This window comes from Vicia villosa, linkage group LG1, assembly GCF_029867415.1.
Source record: "Vicia villosa cultivar HV-30 ecotype Madison, WI linkage group LG1, Vvil1.0, whole genome shotgun sequence".
In the NCBI taxonomy this organism is placed as follows: Eukaryota; Viridiplantae; Streptophyta; class Magnoliopsida; order Fabales; family Fabaceae; genus Vicia; species Vicia villosa.
In genome coordinates this window covers 137,555,034-137,579,831 of record NC_081180.1, presented here as the reverse complement: position 1 = coordinate 137,579,831, position 24,798 = coordinate 137,555,034, and the positions used below count along the sequence as shown (strand labels likewise).

The window sequence follows — 24,798 nt, the reverse complement described above, 5'->3', positions numbered from 1 at the left end:
TGACACGATCAATATTCCAAGATCTAATTCTATCATCACGAACGGTGTAGACACGATCAACATTCAAAGATCTAATTCAGTTACCACGAACGGTACTGACATGATCAACCTCAAAGATTTAATTCGGTCACCACGAACGGTGTTGACGCGATCAAAGAAAGAAACACACTCAATCGTGACATTCAATTCAGAAAAGAACACGGCAATGAAGTCACGACAATGAAGTCACGACAATGGAGTCATGACAATGAAGTCACGACAATGGAGTCATGACAATGAAGTCACGACAATGGAGTCACGATAATGGAATCACGACAACTGAGTCACGACAATGGAGTCACGACAACTGAGTCACGACAATGGAGTCACGATAACTGAGTCACGATAATGGAATCACGACAACTGAGTCACAATAATGGAATCACGACAACTGAGTCACGATAATGGAATCACGACAACTGAGTCACGATAATGGAATCACGACAACTGAGTCACGACAATGGAGTCACGACAACTGAGTCACGATAATGGAATCACGACAAATGAGTCACGATAATGGAATCACGACAACTGAGTCACGATAATGGAATCACGACAATTGAGTCACGATAATGGAATCACGACAACTGAGTCACGATAATGGAATCACGACAACTGAGTCACGATAATGGAATCACGATAACTGAGTCACAATAATGGAATCCCGAAAATTGAGTCACGACAATGGAGTCACGACAACTGAGTCACGATAATGGAGTCAAGACAACTGAGTCACGATAATGGAATCTCGACAATTGAGTCACGACAATGGAGTCACGACAGTTAAGTCACATATCTAATCTCGTTATTCAGTTCAGAAACGATCATGACAATAGAGTCACGACGATGGAGTCACGACAATTGAGTCACGACAATGGATTTACGAAAATGGAGTCATTACAATAGAGTCACGACAATCAATTCACTTATATGTTCCAGACGCTCAGGGCAATCGAGCCAACAACTTAATTCTGACACCACAGATACAGTCTAATGTACGACTTGTTCTTACTCATATAATCAAATCCAGATGGCATCTACAAGCTCATCTCCAGCATAAGCGCCTGCATCAGCAAGTGCAAAGTTTGGGTATTCTAGTGTTCAATCCTCTTCTACCTTCAGATTCCGACAGGCACACCAGCCAATCTACATCCTCAGGTATAAGAATATTGAACAGGGGCAGCTGTCATACCCCAAAATTTTCCCCCATACATTTGTAAATGTCATTTTATTTCGAATAAGTGACGTAGCACAGTTGGTAAGGATTTGAGGTTAAAGGGTACATAAGCGAGAGGTCCTGGGCTCGAATCTCACTTCTAACATTTTTCCTTTTTTATTTGTTTTCTAATTTTAATTCTAACATTATTTCCATTATTCAAAAATCAAAAAAATTCCATTGTTTTATTATTTTAATTTAATTTTCGCACTAATTAAATAGGCATTTTTTAAAATAGTCAATTTTCACTTTTATGCATTTTTTAGTCAAAAAATCACCAAAAATCATAAAATATTCAAAAAAATCCAAAAAAAGAAGTTTTTAATTTTATTTGTTCTATTTTTAACATTTTTCACAACTTGGGTAACAAGTAAAGATCTTTTAAAAAAAATATTAGTTAATCATTTAAAAGATCACAATCAAATTATTTTTGATTTAAGCTTTTAATGAATAGTTAATATTTGATTTTTTTATTCCATATTTGTTGACCTAAGTTACACTATAAATATCACTAATTTTTACACATTAGGCATTCACAACAACTTTCTAACCCTTATGCTCACTCTCTCTCTTCTCACAAACACATAAATTATTTTCTTCTCCTTCTCTCTAAGATCAAACTTCACTTTCTCTCATGAATACCATAACAACTTCATAGCTTGTTGAAGAACATCAAGAACGCTTTCAAAAAGAAACTCAATAACTTACATCTTCCTCTCACCGCAGAACCAAGTGGTTCAACGCGCATCTTTCCTCCACAAACCGCCATCGAAGCCCTCAGGTGGTGTTGTTTATTTTTTATTTTTGTTAGCTTTTATTGGTTCAATTGATGGCTATGATTATTGTTCTGAAAGTGTTGTTTTCTTTTGATTTGATTTTGTTTGTGTGAATGGAAAAGAGAGAATACATATGGGGAAGAAGATGAAACCACATGGCAAATAATCTACCAATGACGTAGAAGAGGAAAACAAAAGAGAAGCGGAACTTAGTCAGAACCACCGAATCAACCGGATTCGCATCACTCCTTCACGCCTCAACCGCCGGCGATTCATCCACTAACACCAAAAGCACGTTGGCACAGCTGGTGGCATACAAGCGCCAATCACCTTCCCAACTCGGGTTCGACCACCAGGTTTACCCTTTCTTTTTGTCAATTTTCCTTCTTTCTTCTTTCTCTACAATTTTCTTTATTTAACCACATAATTAAAATCAACCCATAACTAATTAGAACTAGAATTAGGGTTTAGACTATTAATTATTTTTTCTTTCACCTTTTTGTTTAATTAATTTAATTTTAGTAATTAGGTTGTTTAATTCATTTAATTTCTATAAAATCATAAAAACATTTAGTTTTAATAGTTAATTTGATTTAATTGTCTTAACATTTATTTTAATTGACTACAATTAGGATTTGATTAGATTTTTTAGATTTAATAATTAAAATCAATTAGAGATTTAATTAGATTAGATTTAATTTGTACATAATTAGATAATTAGATTTATTTTCATTAATTAAATTAGATTTAGATTAACATTAACTTAAAATATTTTTCTAAACATCAAATCTTTTTCCTCCTCTTCTTCAAATATTTTCTCGATTTCTTAATTCGTCCGCTATTTACTTTCTCGCGTAATTTTTTATAATTTATGTAACTGCTTATGGTTTGTAATAGTAATTAGGATTTTTAGTTCCGTATTTTATTTCTTCATAGTTTTTCATATTATGTAACTGCTAAGGGTTGTAATAGTAATTAAGCTTTTTATTTTCCGCATATTTTATTAATTATTATATAACTGCCCCAAAACCTTGTAATAGTTGTAGGTTTATTTTCTGCATTTATTTTCTGTCTTTTCCCCCGGTTTTTTTTTGGTTTTGTAATTCCCCCTCCCCGAAGCCTTGTAATAGGGTAGGGTATATTTCCTGCCTTTTAATTTTCTGCTGATATAACTGTTAGAAATTAATAGGATTGTATGGCAAGACTAAAATCAACCTAGAATAACCCTAATTTTCAGGATTAAATTAATCAATCACTTTTTGTTCACCTACACACCTTTAAGGTAATCTCTCTTATGCTGCCTTTCGATAAAAAATAATCAAGTCCCTCGGATGTAGGGATACCTTAGCCTGTTGCCTTCAATAAAATCATCATAGTCCCTCGATATAAAGATCATAGTCCCTTCGAGTTGCCTACGATAAAAAAATGATCTTGTCCCTCGATGTTGCCTCGATGAATGATGATCGTCCCTTCGAATGCTAAGGTATGCTTACTGGTTGCCTACAAATGAATTTTCCATCCTTTCCTAAAGACTTCCTACCCTTCTTATGGTATGGATAGACTTATGGCAAACGATGATTCTCGACGATAAATCCAATGAAAGGACTACCTACCCTCTTATGGTATGGATAGCCCTTTTAAACTGAAAAGCTGAAAGAACAGAATCTTTAAAACTTAGGGTAGGTGCTTCTGATTGCTTACTCTTTTCAAATTCAAAATCAAAATATTTTCCTACTCCTTTTCAAAAATCAAATTTAAAAAGACTACGCTTATTTACAAGCTAAAGTTCTTCAAAATCTTTTCTTATTCACACACTTCAAACATTTTGAAAACAAAGTGAGCTAAGAAATTCAGAGCCCATGGATAACCATGGATACAAAGGGTGCCTACACCTTCCTTTTGTATAACCTACCCCCCGAACTCAAAGTCTTTTTAAAAGTTCTTTTCTTGTTCTTTTAGCCTTTCCAAATTGAATAAAATAAAAGTCGGTGGCGACTCTTGCTATCCACAACATTTCTTTAGAGTCAGTTCTCCCACCGTGTTACAGAACTGGCGAATCTGCTGGGGATGTTTTCGAATAAAAGAGGGGTTACCTTAAAGTTTAGGATTCACTTAAATGTTTTCAATCATTTGTTTTGATTGCTTTATTTTAAAGGTTGCTTGGGAATTAAATGAAGGACGAATCCTGTACCCGGATTCAAGTACACTTAAGATAGGAGTGGCATAGTCATGGTGACCTCTTTCACATATGTGGGAGATGAGTCAATATGAAGTTCACACTTAAGTTAGGACTCCATAGATATATACACACCTTGCTTAAATGAGGGAGGTCTATGTATATACCTTTCGGTGCGCCGGAGCTTAAGGACCTTTATTTACCCTTTAACCCGTCTTAGCCTTTAGGACGTAGTGGGGGGGGGGGGGGGGCTACTCTTGACAAATATTGAGGGCCTAGTCGCTACCCGATACTACAACTCAGATAGGTTCTTTCTTAAAGTATCATTGCATGATGCGAATGCATCATGTTCGAGGGTGCTTTAGAAGGGCTGACAATTCTGGGTAACCCGGTAGAACCTGTTGTTAGAACAAGATATGTTCTGATCAATATTCTTATTTTCATGATAACAATGTATATGAATTTTGTATAAGATAATGTGGTACTCTAATCCTTTACATTTTCCAACTCAGGAATTATATGAGGAGTACGCATAATTCAGTGCCAGAAGCACTGACTCAGAAGGTTCAAGTATGCAACATCAGAACATGCTCTCGCAAGACATCAGAAGATGGTCAAGCAGAACCAGAACATGGTCTATGAAGCATCAGAAGAACATGAGATCAGAAGTAGAAGCACTGAAGTTCTTATGGTATTACGCTAAAGCACTTCAAAGTCAGAAGACAAGAAGATGCTCTGCACCAAGTTGTTTGACTATGAATATTTAAACGTTGTATCTACAAACATCAGATCAGAAGCAAGTACAAGATGACAGGCTACGCTGAATGGCAAAAGGAACGTTAGAAGCTACAAAAGGCAAAAACAGTAGAAGCAGTAAAAGCAAGGCTCGAGGTAGTTAACAAAAGAGTGAAACATTAAATGCAGAGCTGTACGGAACACGCAACGCATTAAATGCTCCCAACGGTCATCTTCTCAAACGCCTATAAATAGAAGTTCTGATGAGAAGCTGAATACACAACTCTTGCGCAAAAATACAGAAACGCTGTTAAAATTCAAAAGCTCTCAAACTTCATCTTCAACCTCACTTCACTTGTAATATCTTAGTGAGATTTAAGCTTAGAACTTAAGAGAAATATCATAGTTGTGATTATAGCTTTCTAAGAAGCATTTGAATACTCTTGTAAACATTTAGTTTACATTGATTTGTAAAAGGTTCCTAGAGTGATCAAGTTGTGATCAATAGACTCTAGAAGACTTAGAAGTTTCTAAGTGTTGATTTCCTAGAGTGATCAAGGTGTGATCAAGATACTCTAGAAGACTTAGAGTGTTTCTAAGTGGACAACCATTGTAATCAAGATTGATTAGTGGATTAAATCCTCAATTGAGGTAAATCACTCTAAGGGGGTGGACTGGAGTAGTTTCGTTAACAACGAACCAGGATAAAAATATTGTGTTCATTGTTTTTATCTTAAGAGTTTTTAAAGTCACACTTATTCAACCCCCCCCCCCTTTCTAAGTGTTTTTCTATCCTTCAATTGGCATCAGAGCGCCAGTTCTAGGTGCAAACACTTAACCGTGTTAGAAAAAGATTCAGGAAGAGAAAAACGCTATGGCTGATATTGTTACATCCACTTCTACTTCAAATGATCAACACAACAATGGAAATGGATATTCTAGACCACCAGTATTTGATGGTGAAAACTTTGAATACTGGAAAGATAGATTAGAAAGTTACTTCCTTGGTCTAGATGGTGACTTATGGGATCTTCTTGTGGATGGTTACAGACATCCTCTAAATGCTAGAAGAGTAAAGATGTCAAGGCAAGAAATGAGTGATGATCAAAAGAAACAATTCAAAAATCATCACAAGTCTAGGACTATTCTGCTGAATGCTATTTCTTATGCTGAATATGAGAAGATATCAAACAGAGAAACTGCCCATGACATCTTTGAATCCTTGAAGATGACTCACGAAGGAAATGCCCAAGTCAAGGAGACTAAAGCTCTTGCATTAATCCAGAAGTATGAAGCCTTCAAGATGGAGGATGATGAAAACATTGAAACAATGTTCTCAAGATTTCAAACTCTAACTGCTGGATTAATAGTACTTGACAATGGATATACAAAGGCTGATCATGTCAAGAAGATCATCAGAAGCTTGCCCAGAAGATGGGGCCCAATGGCGACTGCATTCAAGATAGCAAAGAATCTAAATGAAGTCTCTTTGGAAGAGCTGATCAGCGCTTTGAGGAGTCATGAAATAGAGCTGGATGCTAATGAACCTCAGAAGAAAGGTAAGTCTATTACATTAAAATCTTTAAATAAAAAATGCACTAACGCTTTCCAGGCTGGAGAAGAAGATTCTAAAGAGTCAGAATGAGAGGAAGAAGAAGATGAACTGTCCATGATCTCCAGAAGGATAAACCAACTCTGGAAGAGCAAACAAAGGAATTTCAAGAACTTCAGGAGTTCCAAAAAGCCTGAAAGAGGAGAATCTTCTAGAATCAAAAGATCTGACAAAAAGAAGGTCATGTGCTTTGAGTGCAAGGAGCCAGGTCACTACAAGAGTGAGTGTCCAAAGCTTCAGAGGGAGAAGCCCAAGAAGAAGTTCCAGAAGAAGAAAGGTCTTATGATAACTTGGGATGATTCAGATTCATCAGAATCAGAATCAGACTCTGAAGATGAGCAGGCAAACAGTGCGCTCATGGCCACTGTTGATGATGGATCAGAATCTACATCAGAATCAGACTCTGAAGAGGTATTTTCTGAACTATCTAGAGACGAGCTAGTTTCCAGCCTAACTGAAATTCTGGAACTCAAGGCTCAACTTAGTATCAAATACAAAAAGCTGAAGAAGCTATTTGAATCTGAAACTAAGAAGCTTGAAGTAGAAAATTCTGAACTGAAGGAAAAAGTTTTAAAATTATCCAAATATGTTGAATCATCTTTTGGTTCAGAAAAATCTATTCCTAGCTTGAACAATATTCTTAAAGAATATGACTTGAATTTTAGGAAGTTCTTATCTAGAGGTATTGGAAGAAGTCAACTTGCCTCTATGATATATGCTGTTAGCGGAAATAAGAGAGTTGGCATAGGCTATGAGGGTGATACCCCATACAAACTTGAACCTGTAGATGATATGAAAATCACATACAAGCCCTTGTATGATCAGTTCAAGTATGGCCACTCCCATGATATTAGGCTCACATCACATGCCAAAAGCTTTTATTGGTTCAATTGATGGCCATGATTATTGTTCTGAAAGTGTTGTTTTCTTTTGATTTGATTTTGTTTGTGTGAATGGAGAAGAGAGAATACATATGGGGAAGAAGATGAAATCACATGGCAAATAATCTACCAATGACGTAGAGGAGGAAAACAAAAGAGAAGCGGAACTTAGTCAGAACCACCGAATCAACCGGATCCGCATCACTCCTTCAGAGACTCACCAAGTTCAACCAACACTTTTATCAATTTCACGTTTTAAATTAAAATAAGACTTAGACTTACAATAATAAAAGATTTACTAGAAACAAAAATGTCCATGATTATTCAAATTGAAGTCCTTTTTGTAAGTTTCATAAACTTATTTTAAGAACAAAACCAAATTATCTTGTTGATTTTATAGAAAAACAACTAAGGTGGCTAATTACCTTGCAATGTTTCTATCTCTATTTTATCCTTGCTTAATTTATCTTAACAAATTTTTATATATGCAAATGTCGATATTAATCTCTTAACCACTTGTTTAAAATATCTAAATTTGTTACCACTTACATCTATCTATTACATCTATATATTGTAAATTATTTTCATTGACTCGAAATATAGAGTTTTGACTAGGTTTCCCTTAACATTCTAAATTTCTAATCTAAAATTAGTTAAATTAACAAGTTCTCCAAGTCATTTTGTATGGTCTTGAACTTTTAATTTATCAAAAGATAAAATTATATATCGACAATAAAATTGTTACCCAAGCATCTTTTCTTCGAAAATTTAAAAAAATATTTAAAATATTAATTTTCATATACATTATTCGATTTATCATTATAATTTTAAATACACACAAAATCAAAACTAAAAAACTATCTATTTTCAATTTTTTTCCCACGTGAAAATATTCAAAGTTAGTCCACAAAATGAAGAAAAAAAAAAGCATTTTGAATTTTCATACACCTTAGCTTTGTTAATTGCAAAATTAATTAACCATTCGTTTACTCACACTCTCTCGCCAGTTTCAGTTGGTACGGTGCGCGTACAGTACACACTCACACAACAGATAAATACAACTCTCTCTCTCTCTCTCTCTCTCTCTCTCTCTCTCTCTCTCTCTCTCTCATCACTGTTCCACTGGTTTCTCTTTCATCACTGCCATTTCAATTCCCTCTTTCTCATTTCTCATCTTTTTCAAACCTCCAAACCAAACGAGGGTTTCCATTTTCTCTTATTTTCACTTTTCATTTATTTTCTCATCCATTTCTCTTCATGGTTTCAAATTCCGTGGAATTTCCAATCCCGGTTCGTCTTCGTTTTCTTCAAACGAGGTCAAACGGCCATTTCAGTTGCTAACTCGGTAACTAGGTTTTGCTAACGGTAGTGGTGGAATAGGAATAGGGGAAAATCGAAGTGATCGTTGAAGAAGTGGGGTTTAGGGTTTTTGGCGGTTGAATTAGGGTTATTATTGCATGATAGATAAAATTGTTTTGTGATGGATGTGGAGGAAACTGGGAGGTTGGTGGATTTGGACCCAGAGATGTTGCAGCTTCAAGAGGTGTCTCCTCTTGCACTGAAATCGAGTCCATATGTTGCTGAGGAGCTTTTCTCGCATTGGCTTTCGCTTCCGGATACTGGTCGCCTGGTACATAATTATATTGTTGATTTGAACTGTGTTAGTTATACTTATTTTTAGGTATGGATGCTTTTTGTTATTTATTTGACTAATGGAAATGGTGCAAAAAGAGCTGTGTGGAATATATTTGATTTACTTTAGTCCAAATTGAAAGTGTTTTTCTATTTTTTGATTGGGGTTTTAGTTAGCAAAATTGGACTAAAATGTGACTCTAGATGTTTAATATGACCGAATATGTTGAGGATTTCCTAAAGAAAGACAGTTTAAGTCCTAATATGTTGGTGAGTTCTTACCAAAAGTTGGCTTGTATTTATCTGCTGTTTGTTGTCTGAGTTTTTCTTCCATTCCTTTAAAGTAGCTTTCTTTTGTGTTATATGCTTTCTTGTTAGATTAGAAAAAAACTTAAAATATTGAAATTCTGTTAATACCGTGGAGGAAATAATTGCTGAATAGTGAGTTGAACTTGCCATTATTCAAACTACTGTCAAGTTGACAACAAACAGAATGTTGGGATTCGTCAAGCGGATAATAGTAGAGGGAGAGGAATAAAGAGGTTTAGAGAGGAGGACCGCTGAACAAATATTGGGAAAAACCCAAGTTATATATTGGTTAAAGATAGAGCCCACAAAGGGGTTTATATAGAGTGACCCCCCTCACCTTACAAGCCGGTTTTGTAAGGATGGGTTAGGCCAAACTATAAGTCTATCACACTGAACAAAGAGGATAGACTGTATCCAATAGAGTAACTAAACAAAAGCTCAAAACAAAGAAGGATGAAGTGGACAAAATAGATAGAAGGATAAAGAGTGACATAACATAATAGGAAATGGGGAACACGGAACAGAAAAGTGTGAAGAGGAATAGAGAGATGCCAAGAAAACTATAGCCTGCTGGAGATGGGTTCTCCACTATATATGACCTGTGAATTGGAGATGGCAGTGATGTGACGTGAGTAGAAAATGATTTTGACATGAGATACATATTTTTCTAACTGGTTTTCACCTATAATTTCACTTTACAATGCAAGTAGCAGCTCTATAGGCGAACATATGAAATTGCACCACTAAAGCTGCACTGCAGAAATACATAAAATAGCCGTAAAACTAACATATCAAAAACCATTAAATACGGTGCAGAAATTTCCTGATTATTTATAAAACCTTAAATCACCGTATAAAAGTTATAAGCTAGCTCATGAGTTGTGTAAATTTATTATCAAGGCTGTTGAGTTCCTAAATTACACTGTTGCTAAGACTAAATATGTTCTATCTATTTCCAAATTGCCTTCTACAAAAGCATTGCCGTTTCTTTGTTGGTTGCTTGTTTGTTTAATTTGTATAGCTTCATTATATGTATATTTCTTTCAAGTTCAATTTTTCATTGATGTATTCTCAACACAGATTAAGTCATTGCTTGCTGACGCAAAAGTTGGAGTTCCCTTTAGTGCACCTGAGAACTTAACAAATACAAATGCTCTTTCAATCAACCCGTTACCTTCCTTATTTCCTGCTGGGAGTACACCACCGCTTTCACCACGCAGTTCATCTGGTTCGCCACGGACCACGAAACAAAGAACTAGCCCTTCTTCATTAGGTTCTCCATTAAAAGTAGTCCGTGAATCTGTTAGGGAGATCATTCCTCAGGTATTTGTCGTTGTCTTAACTAATTATTTGTTCTTTTTCCTCAAAATTTTTATCGATTATGTCTTGAGTGATTTAACTCCTTGTATTACAACTTATTAACATTACTTTGAATGTTTGCAGTTCTACTTCAAAAATGGCCGTCCACCTCCAAATGAAATGAAAGACAATTTCCTGTTTCAAGTTGATAATCGATTTTACGGTCATATGGATGGTTTGCAATTACTTGGTAAGAACATGATATTTGTGGGCTTATTGGTTCTACTATATGCTCAGTTGTGAATTTATTTGGGAGAAATACTAGTTTTTTTTTTTTATAACTTTGTATTCTTATTTCAGAATTCAAGTCTTTTACGAAAGAGATATGCAAAATTCCCTCGTTTTTCTCCACCATTCTTTTCAAAAAGATTGATGTCAATTTTACAGGAACCATAACAAGGTACCAAATCTCTTATTGGACTATTCCATCATAATAGATCATTGCATCACAGGAGAAGCTTTCTGAATTTCTATTAGATTTAGCTCTTTTTTTTTTTTTTTTTTAAATACATGTTGTTTCGTTTACATTTGATATATAAAGAATAAGGAAAATAGGGCTGCCAGATAAAATACGCACTTCATAAGTGTTTTTTATTTTCTAGCTGAATAGGTTATGCTCGACAGGGTTTATGATTGTTTAATGTACTTTAATTTTCTAATATTTCATCCTTAAAACAATGTTTTAAAAACAGAATCACACATTGAACCGTGAGACCTCTGAGTGATGGTTCAACTGCATTAAACCACTTGAACTAGGACGAAACCGCAATCGAATGGTTCAACATGATGTTTAGTGTCCGTTCAATCAAACCATCTGGTTCAGTTTTTAAAACATTACATGAAGAAAATAGAAGGATCATAACCTTAGATCAACATCACTTGTAGTCTATGATATCATTTATGCTGGACAGTAGTAATACAAACCCAGGGAAAATACTCCCCTAGTCGGTGGTTTGAGTATTTTAAGGCGGTGATTTCAGAATTGTTTTTATTGGAAAAACCAAGTCCCACATAGATTGAAGATAAGACCTGACAAGAGTTTATACCGAGTGATACCCTTCATCTTACAAGTCTGTTTTGTAAGGATGGGGTACACACCCAGAGTTTTAATGAGTAACACCGTTCACCTTACAGGCCAGCTTTGTAGGATGAGTTATACCTGAAATAAAAGTTTAATTGTTTTGGAGCACTCTTTTAATTGTTTTCACTTGTTTGAATTAAATATTGAGATGAAAAGTTGGTAGAAGTTCTTAGTGCACAACTGGGGGAAACTCCCTGTAGGACTATAACTAAGAGAGGTGGAGGCAATGTTGTGAAACTCAATATTCGATGATCTTAGCATGGATCGAAAGATCCTACTTAAAATGCAAAATTATACTTACTCACACATATGTGTGGTAACATAAAAATATATTATTAATATCATAATAAATTCATATAATTTATTATTCAATCACCCTAATGAATAGGATATCTGATTTAGTTTTTATTAGCATTATCTTTACAGTCAATATTAATTTTTGACAAGTGATATATGATGCACACATAATATACCATGCATCAAGTTTTTAGATGTCACTTGTAATACATTAATAACAAAAAATGTGTGTAGGTGTGGTGTATAAACAAAATCAATTTTAGCATAAGCGTGTAACAAAATCATTATTTATTTAACCAGATGTGTTATTGGTTATTTTTTACTATCTTCGTCACTATATATTAGACCCCTTTAACTTATTCACAATGACTAAGAACATTGGTTAAATTAGCTATCGATATTAATTGTTAACAATTTATAAAACTTTTCCATAATTTCCCTTAAGTTTATTGGGACTTGTATCATCTCATTTTTTACATCTAACTGTTCACCTACATAATACATAATGGGACTCATCTCACTGCATTTCCCTCAATCCTTACAAGATAGAGGTTTTAAAGTAATTAAGGGTATTACAATACAAAAAAATTAATGCAAGAGAGAAATTGAAGGGGGGCTTATAAATGGAGACAAACGAGCTTCTAAAAAGGGTTTTGTATAAAAGGGCAGAGGTAGCGATTAATCCAGTACTGTAATAGATGGATAGATAAGAAACAACTTATAGATGTTGCTTTACTTGTGTGTTTCCACTGACAGAACAAGCAGGAGAGCATCACCAACTGTTGTTCGTTTTAGATGAATTGTTCAGTCATTTTCAAAATTAGTTGAAGATAATACCACCCTATGTTTTCCACTTCGTTTTTTAATCATAATTTTATTGTATGTGCAAAACTTCTCTGTGTCGCTTTTCTTGAGAACTAGAAGGTTAACAGATTAGATAATATAATTTACTATAAAGTTATTTGTGTACAACATTTGGTCCTGTTGTACTGATGCCCTTTCCATATCACATATTTTAGGGATCAATTTATTGACTATTGGTTTCGAGGCAACATGTTAGCTAAAGATTTACCGACACAAATATACACTTTACTGAAGCAGCCACATCAAACATACCTTGTACAGGTTTGCTTTGTTTTATAAGCTGTCATGCGCTTACTCCTAAAGTACTTTGCTGTTTCACTCTCAAGTCTCGGCCTTAATTACTAAGGGCTTACTAAAGTGCTATATATAATAGAATTAAAATTTGAAATGTGTTTGTTTTCTATTTTTGATGTAGGATGATTTCAAACCTATCTTGAGGGAACTATTGTCCTCTCATCCTGGATTGGAGTTTTTGCAAAGCACACCTGAATTTCAGGAACGATATGGTATGCATATTATTTAGATTAATATTTTCTTTTGTTTTTAAGTCTCTACTCTTTATAGTTTTTTTCTGAAAATAAACAGATCTTAGTCACCAGCCTTGCCCAATATTTTTGAAGGGCATCCAATTCTAATTGGCCTGGTTGGAATGCTATTGGCATCTTATTTCGGGGCTAACTTTTAATGAAATGTTTGACCATAAAATTTTCCAATAAATACATGATTTACTCTAGGATTTTCTTTTCCTCTCTACTCTTTTCTTTGGGGTGGGCATGCTAAGAAATTAACTCTTGCTGTGCTGTGATTCTACACTCTGTACGGTGTTGTTTGGTTTCAAGTTTTAATAACACTGACTTGAAAATAAGTAAAGCATTGATTTTGAAGTTGTTGTTGTTGTTGTTGTTGCTGTTGTTGGGTAACGCTGAAAGAATCATGAAGGAGATTTAAGAGGAACTCCTTGTCCCTAAAAAATAGAGATTTAAGGAGAGCTCGTCTTTTGCATTTTGTAGCAACATGGACTGAGAAAACATCAGGGAGGCACAGTGGTCTAAGAACAGAATTCAGACCTAAGTAGAAACGAAGATTAATAATCTTATCCGCCGTTCTATGTTGTATACACTAAACTTGATTTAAATAAAACCAGTAAAATTTCGTCAGTTGATTTCAATTTTTCTACATGTCACTTCATATGCTTTAGAATGGAGAGGATCAGGACCTATGCTAGAATGCAAACTGTCTGATAAGATTATCATAATCTATTCTTTTTTCTTAAATTTAAAATCACACTTATTTTATGCTTTCAAACATGTTCTTCAGGTATTTCTCACTGATTTTGTTATTGTTGTTGTTGTTGTTGAAACAGCCGAGACTGTCATACATAGAATATTTTACTACATGAATAGATCTGGAAATGGCCGACTTACTCTCAGGGAGTTGAAACGTGGGAACCTAATTGATGCCATGCTGCATGTAGATGAAGAAGAGGATATTAATAAAGTTCTGAGGTAAAGGCTTTATCTTAAAATGTCTGAAAAGTCGACTATGTTTTTTATACTTAATTAACATGCCATCGTAGTAGTCCTTGCTACTCTATTGAGCAAACTGATGAAGGAATATTAAACTGAAAAAATTGACCGTCCTACTTACTGACTGGTCCCCCCCTGGTTTCCACCTCTCAAATTACAGCCCTTAATTCAAAAGAGCTAAAGACTTTCTTAAAACCTCCTTAACAAGCAGATCCCCCAAGAGTAGCCTAGACACCATACTAGAACACGAGTGACGAGGTTACAACCTTTTGCCACCAGCCTGACTTTATATTGGTTTTATGAAACCATCAGGGTTTTCTTAGATCCTGAAAACCCACTTGCACCCAATAGGGAGTCTACCAGATGGAAGGAGAACAAGAGACTACACTTTGTTCCCTAGGAGTGCATCATACTCATTTTGCATAACAGCCAGCCAAGTTGGACTTGAGAGTGCTTGTCTAGTTGTTTTTGGCTTAACATGTGCAAGAAGCATGGTGGGATTTAGTCTTGGACAATATGATTCCTGACTTGGCCCTAGTTTGCGTGGGATGTATGTATATTAGGGGGAATAGGCTTAGGCTGCTTAGGATATGGAATAGTAGGAGTTAGTTGAGCCGTTGGAGATGGTAAGGGCGAAGGGCTCAAAGAGGGAGATGATAGTGTGTTAGGAGAGTGTTGTGGTGAAAATTGTGTATTAATGGGTGGGGTCAAAGTTGGAGATATAGTTGAGGTGTTGGGTGATGTTGAGGGCAATATTGAAGTTGTTGGAGTGGATTGAATGGGCAGTGATGATGCAGTGGGAATGGACCCTGATTTAGGATTGGAAGAAGGGCATGAAACAGTAGATGGTAAGAGTTTGAGATAGGGATATCTGTTCGCATTGAGATTAAATCCTTAGAAATTTATAACCTGCCAGTTGCGGAGAGGCATTTATAGCCTGTGAGATGTAGAGTAGCCAAGAAATAAGCATTCTTGAAACCTGAATTAGCATTCTTGGCTACTCTTTTGAAGTTATATTTAATTCAGAATCTGCAACTGTTGAAAACTTGGGAGGAATCTTTGGATTCATGAGACAATGAAGAGTTTATGAGCTTTGATGACTAGTTTGACTTGCTGACACCATAGAATATAGTTCTCTGGCATCAAGTTTTTCAGAAATGGCAGAATGACGAGCTAGATGAAGAAGGTAGAATCAGCGACGACGCGTGTGGCGGCACTGTAAGAAGCGTGCTTGTTAGCACGGGATCGGAGTTATTGGACGATGCCACTAGATCGTTCTGGGACTCATCTAATACCATGTTAGAATGTTGAATATTAACCATGGTTCTCTTGGAATCTAAGAGAGAATGTGAATTTTATTGAACTGATTATGATTACACTGAATTAGATCTATTTATAGATTTTTTTATGACCTGCTGCTATAGCAGGTAATGCCTAGGACTGACTGACTTGTGTCAGTTGGTATCTTATAGTTGCAGCTGCTTCTAACTGTATGAAAACCGTTAGTTGCAGTCGGTTACAGCGCTAGGCTAATGTACAGTGCACCTACAGGAAGCTCTCATGAGCTTATAAACTGATCCTTTGATAGATTTCAAAGATGTGCAAATCCTTTGATTTTCATTCCTAGATTAGTTGTCTTTAGAGTCCGATTTTTCTTTGGTTATTTCTGTTTACTACATTAGTTCTTTGGTGAAATTTCAGGTACTTCTCCTACGAGCATTTCTACGTAGTTTACTGCAAATTTTGGGAGCTCGACACAGATCACGACTTTTTCATTGACAGAGAGAACCTTATTAAATATGGGAACCATTCTCTTACATATCGGATTGTTGATAGAATTTTTTCCCAGGTCTGTTGGTATTTTTCATCTTTGTTAGAGCCACAAATTTAATTTTACTGTAGATTCAACGTGTTTGGAACAGATATTTTTAGCAATTGATTTGATTTATTAATAAAATTATCTGATGGAAAGTTTCGATATAAGTTGATTGATTTTGAGTCCTTTTGCTTTATGCTGTGGTTATGTAGAAATCCGCTCAAACTTGGTTGAATATGATTTGATGTTTGTTTTAACTATTGAAATTGATAATTTTTCCCTTATTACTCCTTTTACACTGCATATTCTTATGTTAATAAAGTAAATGTCTTAAAACAAAATTTATATTGTCATTCACGCTGCTATAGCGGGCGATTATGGATTAACGGTGCAGCAGTGCTGTCCACTTCGACGCATTCAGCCGCCGATGTGCTTTCAACAGGTGTGGTTAGGCGACCACAAATCGCGACGAAATCACATCACATTTGCGGCCCAAAAGCTCCTTCACACCCGGATTACGGTTCATGGCGAGAAATTCCTCAAATACCCATCATTTTAATTTGTTCTGGATTTTCATTTTAAGTGATCTATTTTATTTATTCTTCTTTTATGAGCAACTGTTCTTCTCATTCTCCCTCTACTTTGTGTGACTTTTTTTTTGCGTCTGCGAAGCTCTTCTCCTGTTTCATGCGACTCCATTCTATTGAGTCTAAAACCCTTTTCCTATCTCTCCCCCTGCTTGTCAAGACCACTGTTATTTTTCTTCTCCGTTCTTTCTTCTCTAGGTTCTTCTGGGGTAAAAGACCATTGTTACTTTTCTTCCCTCTCTGGGTTTTGTGTTTTAATGTTAGTGACAAATGACCAAAATTACTTATATTGATTCTCCTTAAATTTTATGTATTTTTCTATTTTTGAGTATTTTTATGTATCCTTTTAGAATTTTCATTTTGTCTGGATACTGTTAATTAGTCTTCACAATAGTGGCTACCCCACTATACCGCTAGTGGTTTTCTTAGCTCACAGCTTTGCGCCGATATCCAAGATTAACAACATAGAACAAAATAAGTTCAGTTCATTATGAAGGTATTCCAAATGTTGAATTAGATTTGCAAATCAATTCAAGTTCTTTGGTTAAATAATGAGTCCTGAGCATGATAATTGTTTTTTCAACCAATTGAAATAATGGGCCCTGAGCATGATAATTGTTTCTTCAACCAATCGAAATAATGAGTCTTATTTATATTTTAACTGATGCAGGTTCCACGGAAGTTTAGCAGTAAAGTTGAAGGAAAGATGAACTACGAAGATTTTGTTCATTTCATACTTGCAGAGGAAGATAAGTCATCTGAGCCTAGTCTGGAATACTGGTATACTCCCTAGCCTTCTCAAATAATGGAGATCCTTTTAGCAGCATAGAAAATCGTACGTCTTGACTGATATTTGACAGCTTGAATTATAAATGAAAGCAAGTTATTCTCTTACCATTTGATTTATACAATTATATTGGTTTTTCTTATAACTTTTGTTGAAGTTAATGAAAAAAGAGAAGAAATAAGGAATATTATTTCGGTAAAATATGATTGGACCAACTTGATACATTCTAAACACTAACCCCAATCTATGGAAATTAGTATTAGGAGATAATATTGCAAAATATTTTCTTATATTCTATCACTATAAATAATAATAATAATAATAACAATAATATTGTTATTATTATTATTTTGATAATATACTTTCTCTTTGCTCTTTTGTTATATTTAAACATTATTTCTTATGTTCTTCCATATTGTTATTGTTCAATTGATAATTTTATTAAATTGTGATTCAATAAATTGCAGTATAATTTCAACTTTTTAAACATTCTTTTTACTACTCAGCATTATCAATTATTAATCAATACCTGACTTGCATAAACCTGTTATCCCTCTCTAATTAACTCAGTCTATGTTTCAGAATAGTTAGAGCATTGCTTTCAAAACGGGACCAGATTAGGTGTTTATCGGTACTGTATATAGGTGTATGGTCTATTTTAGCAAACATACCCAGTCAATTCCAAAACCAGTGAAAACTGGCCTAAAGCCTGCGGAGGGCGGCTAGTTTCAAATGTTCAATTTCTTTATTTAATTTTCCTTTTTATTCTAAAGAATATTTGAGTTAAATGTAGATCCAGTGTCAAGTTTCACTTTCAGTAAACTTTCTCAGCCTTAAAATTTAATTGAATCTTAAAAAGGTTTTCCCTCTAAATGGTTGTAGGTTCAGATGCATTGACTTAGATGGAAATGGGGTATTGACACCAAATGAAATGCTGTTCTTTTACGAGGAGCAGCTGCACAGGATGGAATGCATGGCCCAAGAGCCTGTGCTTTTCGAAGATATCTTGTGTCAGATTGTTGATATGATTGGACCCGAGGTCTCTCTTTTATTCATATTCATGCATTTTTGGCTGTCTCATTTTTTATTGCTCTACAGTATAGCATGTGGTAACCATCCTAAGTTTTGCAGAATGAAGGATATATCACATTACGAGATGTGAAAAGCAGCAAACTTTCTGGAAATGTTTTCAACATTCTTTTCAATCTCAACAAGTTCATCGCGTTTGAATCTCGTGATCCATATCTTATACGTCAGGTAGAAGCAAGTTTTAGATCCTATTTCATTATCAATGAAGCCTTTTAGATACTTTTTATTGGCAAATTCTAATGACCAGGAGGACACTTACTTGTCCAGGAACGCGAGGATCCAAATATGACAGAGTGGGACCGTTTTGCTCACAGGGAGTATGTTAGGCTTTCCATGGAAGAAGATGGTGAAGACATGTCAAATGCCAGTGGAGATGTCTGGGAAGAATCACTTGAGGCCCCTTTCTGAAATTCAATTAGGTAGGTTGAGTAGTACTAGTGCATTCCATAACAATACATATATTTATTTCTTGCACTACCTAATTGGATATCATATCATAACTGTAGGTGAATCAAAGGCTAAGTTGTACTTGTAAGAATCTTTAGACTCTACAACTTGAACACGATGCATTTGGAGGGAGATGTCTAAGAGTGTTCCGGAGAGGTTCTCCTAAATTTGTTTAGAAAGAAAATGAGAATAGCTACAGGGTACGAGCTGGTGCAGATTTATTGTTCTTGTTCATATACTAGTACTTATTTTTTAGACTAATCTATATGGAATTTAATTTCTGTAAAAAGAAACCGGAGGGTTTTTGGTTTATCTCTTCTGAATTTTGGTTGTTTGAAGGTTTTGTTTTTTACAAAATTTATCACAACTAATTGTACTTAACTTTCAACTTGTTTCTCTAATTTGTTATATAGTGATGAGAAAGCGCAACGTAATCGATAAGCATCTTAGTGTTGTTTTTATCACTTAACTACGATCATATTTCAACAACATTCAACCATATAAATGACGTGGGTAGTTTTCTAAAATTCAATATTATATGTTCTTAATTGAAGTTATTTATTGTTTTCTAAGAGGATGTAAACAGAAAGTTTAAATTTTTCGGGTGTTTGTTTCTAATTTTATCCTTGATAAAAATGTGGAAAACAAAGAATTTTCTAATCAAATTTTTGGTATCCACAAAGTTTCCGGTACTAAATATCGGAAATTCAGTGAAATTTAAATTTCTGGTACAACATACCGGAAATTTAGTTTATTTGAAATTTTCGGTATACTGGAATATTGAAATTTCAGGTATATCGAAAATTTCAAATTTTCGATATACCAAATTTTTTAAATAAACTAAATTTTTGGTATGTTTCAATTTTTTGTTTTTTAAATGGTTGACATTTTGCCGACACTTTTGGAAGTCTTGATTGTACCGACACATTTGTGTGGTTTAAAATGCACCACCATTTGTATAAATAGGGGTGTTAAGGTTATGTGATAATACATAATTTCAACAAAATGTCTCTTCCTCAGTATTGTATCAATGTAGAAGTGTATTTCAATGGCCACAAACATGTTGTTCAAGGTCATGTGAAGGTCATGTGGAAATCATTTCGCCGTAGGATAATTAAAGGTCCGATCGAATTGGATGCGCAGATCCAAAGATCTGTTGACGACATAATGAAGTGTCTGATTCGTCCAGAGTCTTCCGGTAGTGTCTAGGTTTTCATGTTTTCGGAGTACTGTTTATGCTTGTTTGTCATCTGATGTTTGTTAACTATGTTTGTTTGTTATTGGTGTTGACGACATAATGAAGTGTCTGATTCGTCCAGAGTCTTCCGGTAGTGTCTAGGTTTTCACGTGTTTAGAGTACTGTTTATGCTTGTTGTTTGTCATCTGATGTTTATTAACTATGTTTGTTATTGATGTTATTTTCTTTATCTACTCGAAACATGTATTAGCAAAAAAGATTATGCAATAAATAAGATGTTCGTACAAAATATACAAATATACAAATAATACAATGATAACAAAATAAATCTACATAGGTCCTCCACGGACAACATCCGCCAACCTAGTTAAAATACTATGGACCTCACCATCAGGGTTCACCAGACCCATGAGGTTATCCAAGTGAACTGCGATGTACTGCAAGCGGCTGTTCTGGTCACCAGCTGGAGGTGGAGGTGGTGGTGGTGGTGAAGAAGCCCTGGTACCTGAAGGCCCTGGAACATCAGATGCTGCGGCAGATGGGGAGCTGACTCTAGGGTGTGACACTTTGAGGAACCACTTCAGGTATCCATCTTGACATTGTCCAAGCTGCTGAACCGCAACAGCTGTATCCATGATCTCACGAAGGGAGCTGAGGATGTGACTCTGAAACCAGCGATCAATGCCACTAGCTGGAGCCTCCGGGACCGGCTGCGGGATGCCCTGTATATAACCAAATTGGCGTAGACACCTCTCAGGCAAGTATCTAGCCACACGACTCTCCCATCTGACATACCCTGAATATAAAGAAGATACATCAAAAGAAAGATGCTGGCGGTGACCTGTATACGGTGTCCAAATGACATCATCCAGCGTCAGAGCATCCAGCCTCCACCTGTACTCCATCAAGAATATTTTTGGAGATGCATATATGAATTAATTTTTGACAGAAATGAGGTGAATGTGTTAAAATAGCTAAAAATAAATTCAACAATATTTTCGGAGATGCACCTCTAAATTAATTTTTGGCAAAATGGAGTGGTTGTGTTAAAGTAATTAAAAATACACTCTAGAATGTTTTCGGAGATGCATCTACGAAGAATGAAGTGATATAAGGTGCGTTCATAGATACATCTTCAATAATTGTTAAAGGTAATTTCAGATTTTCTGATATGTGAGCCATATCATAAGGGTGAAAAAGAAATTGTCTTTGTTCAAATGCTTCATGTTTCATCTCAAAAGCCCCTGGTTACAGGGAAAATGAAAATGGACGAATACTTGATTTTTTCGAGGCACACAACACAAATCTCCACCTTACTTTAGAAAATGACGGTGGCGTCTATTTATCTCTCTATCACAACGTATGTATCTTTGCACATTCTTAAAAGATTCCTAACTTCCTAATCACATCATTTAATCATATAATTTCTTGCCCATTTAACAAGAGAAATATATGCTGCACAATGGATTGTTGATTTGATTTTAAACTAATAGCCGTCCCAAACATTACAAACACAAAATTCGACAAAGATTTTTTTTGGTCCATATTTTCAATATAGTTTGCATCTATATATCCTTCCAAAGTGTCTTTTTAGTTGTCTTTTTGTACTTCTACCTTTCAATCAATCATTCAAATATTTCGGCACACACTTCTAAGTTTATCAATGAACTCGACCTAAATTTTTCATAGAAAGACTTATTATGCTAATATCGTATGCTAAGTCCAGTCTATTACATATCATATCATAAACGATATTTCGAATCCCACTAGCATAAGGAGTACTCTCGATCATCTTCTTCTTATCTTTGGTTTGAGGATATTGCATAATCGAAAACTTAGTGTGGTTATCCAAAAATAAACGTTAATGATTTTAGCATCTAACATTCTAAACTACTCCGCCACTTTTTTTCGGAAAATCCTTATAAAATAATAGTTCTTTTAAATTTAGTTCTAAAAAATCTTTAATATATCCTTAAAAAATTACAAATATTTTAAGTTTAGTTTCCACATTTGCTAAAGAACAGGCGCTTTTAGTCCATATACAAGCATTCATTTTATCCAAGATATAGAGATTAATAAACATTCTTTTTTGGCGGTTTATAGTAATTACTCAATAAACATTCATAATCAGTATACACTTATTAATTTTTACTTAGTATTTAAGTTTAGATAGAGTATATTAGAATAAGAAATGACCAAACCTTCACTCAATCCAATGAAGAACTCGAGCAATTTTATTAGAAATTCTGTCATGGTCACTCAACTATAATGGTAATTGAGCTAGTTAAGTGATTATAAGAACTTAGTAGTTAAACTACCTCAACTTTTTGTTCTCCCTTTTGATGTACAAGTGCAACCAGTTCAAGATGTTTCTTTTCTTGTAAATTTTCTCAATTTGTATGTTTTTCATAATTTTTCTTGATAATGTTTATAAATTTTTTTATAGAATTTTGATGTTGATTAATATTTAAAATATATTTATTCCATGTTATTACATAATCAACAAATTCATGTTTAAAAAAACTTTTGTTTTCAATACATAATCATTGTTATGATTTAGATGAAATTATGCTCACATATTCTTTTCTTTAGAGAAAAAAATTCATACATTCCTTAAAAAGTAATCCACACATATTAATTAAGAAAAATTCATACATAGTATGCAGAAGCTTTTAATTAAAAAAAAGTTTGCTTCAATTTAAGGCAAGGAAAGAAGCCCAAATAAGATCTCCAACTTACATAACAATTTACTTATTCAAATCTATTTACATATTAGCTAAAAAAAAATTAGATGAAGTAGTTTTTTGGGTAAAATAATTTAATAATTTATATGCGAAAATATCTTTGTTATATAAGGTTGCAGTATTGTTACCACTATCATTATTTTATTCATTTTTTTCACTCCATAATTAAAATCCTCTCAAAAACTTCAACCATTTCCAATTCATTTTTTGTCTCCAAATCAAATTTCAAGTGTTTGATCATAGCAAAGAGAGCATAAAAAGTTGCAATTTAAGGTCAAGTATATTCATTTCATCTCACATTTCCTTGCATTGGTGTTAATTTGTGGAAGAAGAAAGCTGCGTCACTACGAATATTCACTTCCAAATTTCACCAAACTTATTTCGGATGTGCATTTCCAAAAAAAAATATCTGTTACACAACTCAGAAATCTGTTTTAACAGAAGTCATGTTTTTTGCCCGTGTTAGGTATGGTGCACCCCGACAACAATCCCAAAGCTGGTGTAAAGGTTCCGGAGAAGGTCAATGAAGATGCTAAGCCGAATGAAGTGAGGGACAATGTTAAAAAGATTGTTGTCGCGATAAATGTTCGACAACAATTTACAAATGAAATGAATTTCACCTCTCGTCTACATTTGTTTGAATGGATCCAAATTGAAGCTAGCAAATTTGGGTTTGACGTTGTGATAGCAAGGTCCGACAATGGCAGTAGTAGAAGACAAGAATTTGTTGTGATGACATGCGAGAGAAGTGAGAAATATGTTCCAAAAGTTCGGACGTTAAAACATGACGACACGAAATCGAGAAAATGTGTGTGTCCGTTTAAATTGCGCGCATCTTGTAGGATTGATGGTTTGTGGTGTTTTAGTGTCATTTGCGGCATTCATAATCATGCATTGGACACCAAGCTACAAGGGCATCCAATTGTGTGTCGGCTTAAGTCGGAAGAGAAGGAATTTATTTCAGAATTATCGATAATCAAAGTTGCGTCGAGAAACATACTTGTCGATTTGAAACGAAAAGACCACAAAGTGTTTCAAATATCAGGCAGATATACAATGAACGTTATAAACCGAGCATCGCGAAAAGAGGTCTGAGGTCGAAGTATAGAGCTTGTGACATATTTTGGACTCATCCATAAACCTTTACACCAGCTTGGGAATATACACATCCGAAATAACCTTTTTTAGAAAAAAAAGGTGTCTTCAGAAGTGCACATGCGAAAACACCTTTTCTTAAAATTAAAAAAAGTGTCTTCGAAAGTGCACATGCGAAATCATCTTTTCTTAAAAAAAAAAAGGTGTCTTCGAAAGTGCAGATGCGAAATCACCAATTTTTTCAATAAAATGTGCGTGCCGATGTGCACATCAGAAGTTTGGAGATATTTTGATATTTTTGTAAGAGATCTCTAAGAAGATATATAGGTGTATTAAGATATTCCATCTAGTTAGCATATGAAGTTACAAATCTTAACTCTTACCATTTAATTGGCATCTTAAATATTATAATTTAATACTTCTTCCGTCCTAAAATAAATTTTACATTAAAAAAAAGCTTAAATGCACTTTTCGTCCCTGTAAGTTAGCGAATTTTTGATTTTTGTCCCTGTAAGTTATTTTTTTTGGTTTG

At 34.6% G+C, this 24,798-nt stretch overlaps 2 protein-coding genes across 2 annotated transcripts; both read left to right on the top strand.

Annotated features, from left to right (window-relative positions):
* Positions 1 to 8,514: 8,514 nt before the first annotated feature.
* On the top strand, positions 8,515 to 19,663 carry LOC131644306 (serine/threonine protein phosphatase 2A regulatory subunit B''beta-like). The gene is made up of 13 exons (XM_058914772.1): positions 8,515 to 9,065; positions 10,457 to 10,699; positions 10,820 to 10,925; positions 11,036 to 11,135; positions 13,133 to 13,238; positions 13,393 to 13,483; positions 14,341 to 14,482; positions 16,205 to 16,352; positions 17,577 to 17,686; positions 18,576 to 18,732; positions 18,825 to 18,950; positions 19,050 to 19,201; positions 19,289 to 19,663. The coding sequence occupies exons 1-12, from the start codon at positions 8,916 to 8,918 to the stop codon at positions 19,188 to 19,190; spliced, it is 1,620 nt and encodes a 539-aa protein (XP_058770755.1). The 5' UTR covers positions 8,515 to 8,915; the 3' UTR covers positions 19,191 to 19,201; positions 19,289 to 19,663.
* Positions 19,664 to 23,639: 3,976 nt separating this feature from the next.
* Positions 23,640 to 24,266, top strand: LOC131655394 (uncharacterized). Its single transcript, XM_058925280.1, has one exon. The coding sequence runs from the start codon at positions 23,640 to 23,642 to the stop codon at positions 24,264 to 24,266; it is 627 nt and encodes a 208-aa protein (XP_058781263.1).
* Positions 24,267 to 24,798: the final 532 nt, after the last annotated feature.

What these genes read in the sequence shown, in the direction of transcription:
- LOC131644306 (XM_058914772.1), top strand. Translation starts at nt 8,916, where the DNA reads ATGGATGTGGAGGAAACTGGGAGGTTGGTGGATTTGGACCCAGAGATG. An exon ending in GGATGGTTTGCAATTACTTG is followed by an intron (nt 10,926 to 11,035) that starts GTAAGAACATGA and finishes TTCTTATTTCAG; the next exon opens with AATTCAAGTCTTTTACGAAA. An exon ending in GAGCCTAGTCTGGAATACTG is followed by an intron (nt 17,687 to 18,575) that starts GTATACTCCCTA and finishes AAATGGTTGTAG; the next exon opens with GTTCAGATGCATTGACTTAG.
- LOC131655394 (XM_058925280.1), top strand. Translation starts at nt 23,640, where the DNA reads ATGGTGCACCCCGACAACAATCCCAAAGCTGGTGTAAAGGTTCCGGAG.